The sequence below is a fragment of the Camelina sativa genome, unplaced genomic scaffold, assembly GCF_000633955.1.
Source record: "Camelina sativa cultivar DH55 unplaced genomic scaffold, Cs unpScaffold02461, whole genome shotgun sequence".
Taxonomy (NCBI): Eukaryota; Viridiplantae; Streptophyta; class Magnoliopsida; order Brassicales; family Brassicaceae; genus Camelina; species Camelina sativa.
In genome coordinates, this window is record NW_010923573.1 from 1 (window position 1) to 1,243 (window position 1,243).

The window sequence follows — 1,243 nt, forward strand, 5'->3', positions numbered from 1 at the left end:
TTTCTAAGAGTATTTGAGAATGAAGGTTGTAAGATGGTTGAGATGAGTTGTGAGAAGCATGACTATTACGCAGCTGGATCACAGTTTGTGACGCATACTATGGGAAGGGTTTTGGAGAAATACGGAGTTGAGTCTTCGCCGATCAATACTAAAGGGTATGAGACGTTGCTGGATTTGGTGGAGAACACATCGAGTGACAGCTTTGAGCTTTTCTATGGTTTGTTTATGTATAACCCGAATGCTCTTGAACAGTTGGAGAGATTAGATATGGCGTTTGAATCCGTTAAGAAGGAGCTGTTTGGGAGATTGCATCAGCAGTACAGGAAGCAAATGTTTGGTGGGGAGATTCAATCCCCTAAGAAAACAGAGCAGAAATTGCTCAACGATGGTAATGTTGTTCCCATCAAAGATGTAACATCATCATCATCATCTTCTTAAATCACATGTTTGTAGTGTTTGATTGGATTATGTTAGATTTGGAATAAATAAAAGTTATGACCTTTTGGAAATCCTCAAAGAGTGTATCAGTCTCTGTTGAAAATTTATGAACATTGTGTCGCTCAAAAGACCTTAATCCATGCCTACCCAAATGCCGGGTCACCCACCCGATTCGAATCAGGATAATAAACGTTTCCTCATGGCCCAATAACATAATGGGCCGCTTGAATGTCTCGTACTATTTCCTAGTCCAACAACAAAATTTGAATTTTGAAATATATAGTTTATGTTTATCAGTGGCATCATCGCTGGTCGGAGCTTTTTGTCTTCCCAAAATTGCAACCCTAAACCTTCTCACCGACGACGAAAACTAAACAAATGATGAAACTTTGATCGCTGTTTTTGTGATTCAAGAACGGAAGTGATGGAGAAGTGGGTAGCCGAGTTTTTCCTCCGTCGGCAACAAAATCCTAGGGTTTACGCTTCACCTCTGTTATCAGCTCTGAAACCGGTAGATTCCGACGACTGTGTAAAGCTCAAGATAACTTCCGTTTTGCGGGACATCTCCAATTCCTTGATTCGAGGTACGGTCGACGAAGGAATGCTTGATCTCCTCGAGATTTTGGAGAAGCTTATGTTGCAGGAACGTTCTGTAATCATGGGGTCTCTCAAATCTGCGTATTGCTGGACGGCTGTGGAATGCACGCATAGGTTTATGTGGCCAGTGACTGCTTCAGATGGCTTCTTTGGCGATGCCCTTGAGAGGATTTGGAAGAAGCGGATTGGGATGTTGAAGGAGAGGGAG

The 1,243-nt window shown here is 42.3% G+C and overlaps 1 protein-coding gene across 1 annotated transcript; it reads left to right on the plus strand.

The window, feature by feature from the left end:
* The first annotated feature begins 33 nt into the window (after positions 1–33).
* On the plus strand, positions 34–438 carry LOC104774340 (arogenate dehydrogenase 2, chloroplastic-like). The gene has a single exon (XM_010498970.1). The coding sequence runs from the start codon at positions 34–36 to the stop codon at positions 436–438; it is 405 nt and encodes a 134-aa protein (XP_010497272.1).
* Positions 439–1,243: the final 805 nt, after the last annotated feature.

Bases quoted from the DNA above. Each gene is read 5' to 3' on its own strand.
- LOC104774340 (XM_010498970.1), top strand. From the start codon at position 34: ATGGTTGAGATGAGTTGTGAGAAGCATGACTATTACGCAGCTGGATCA.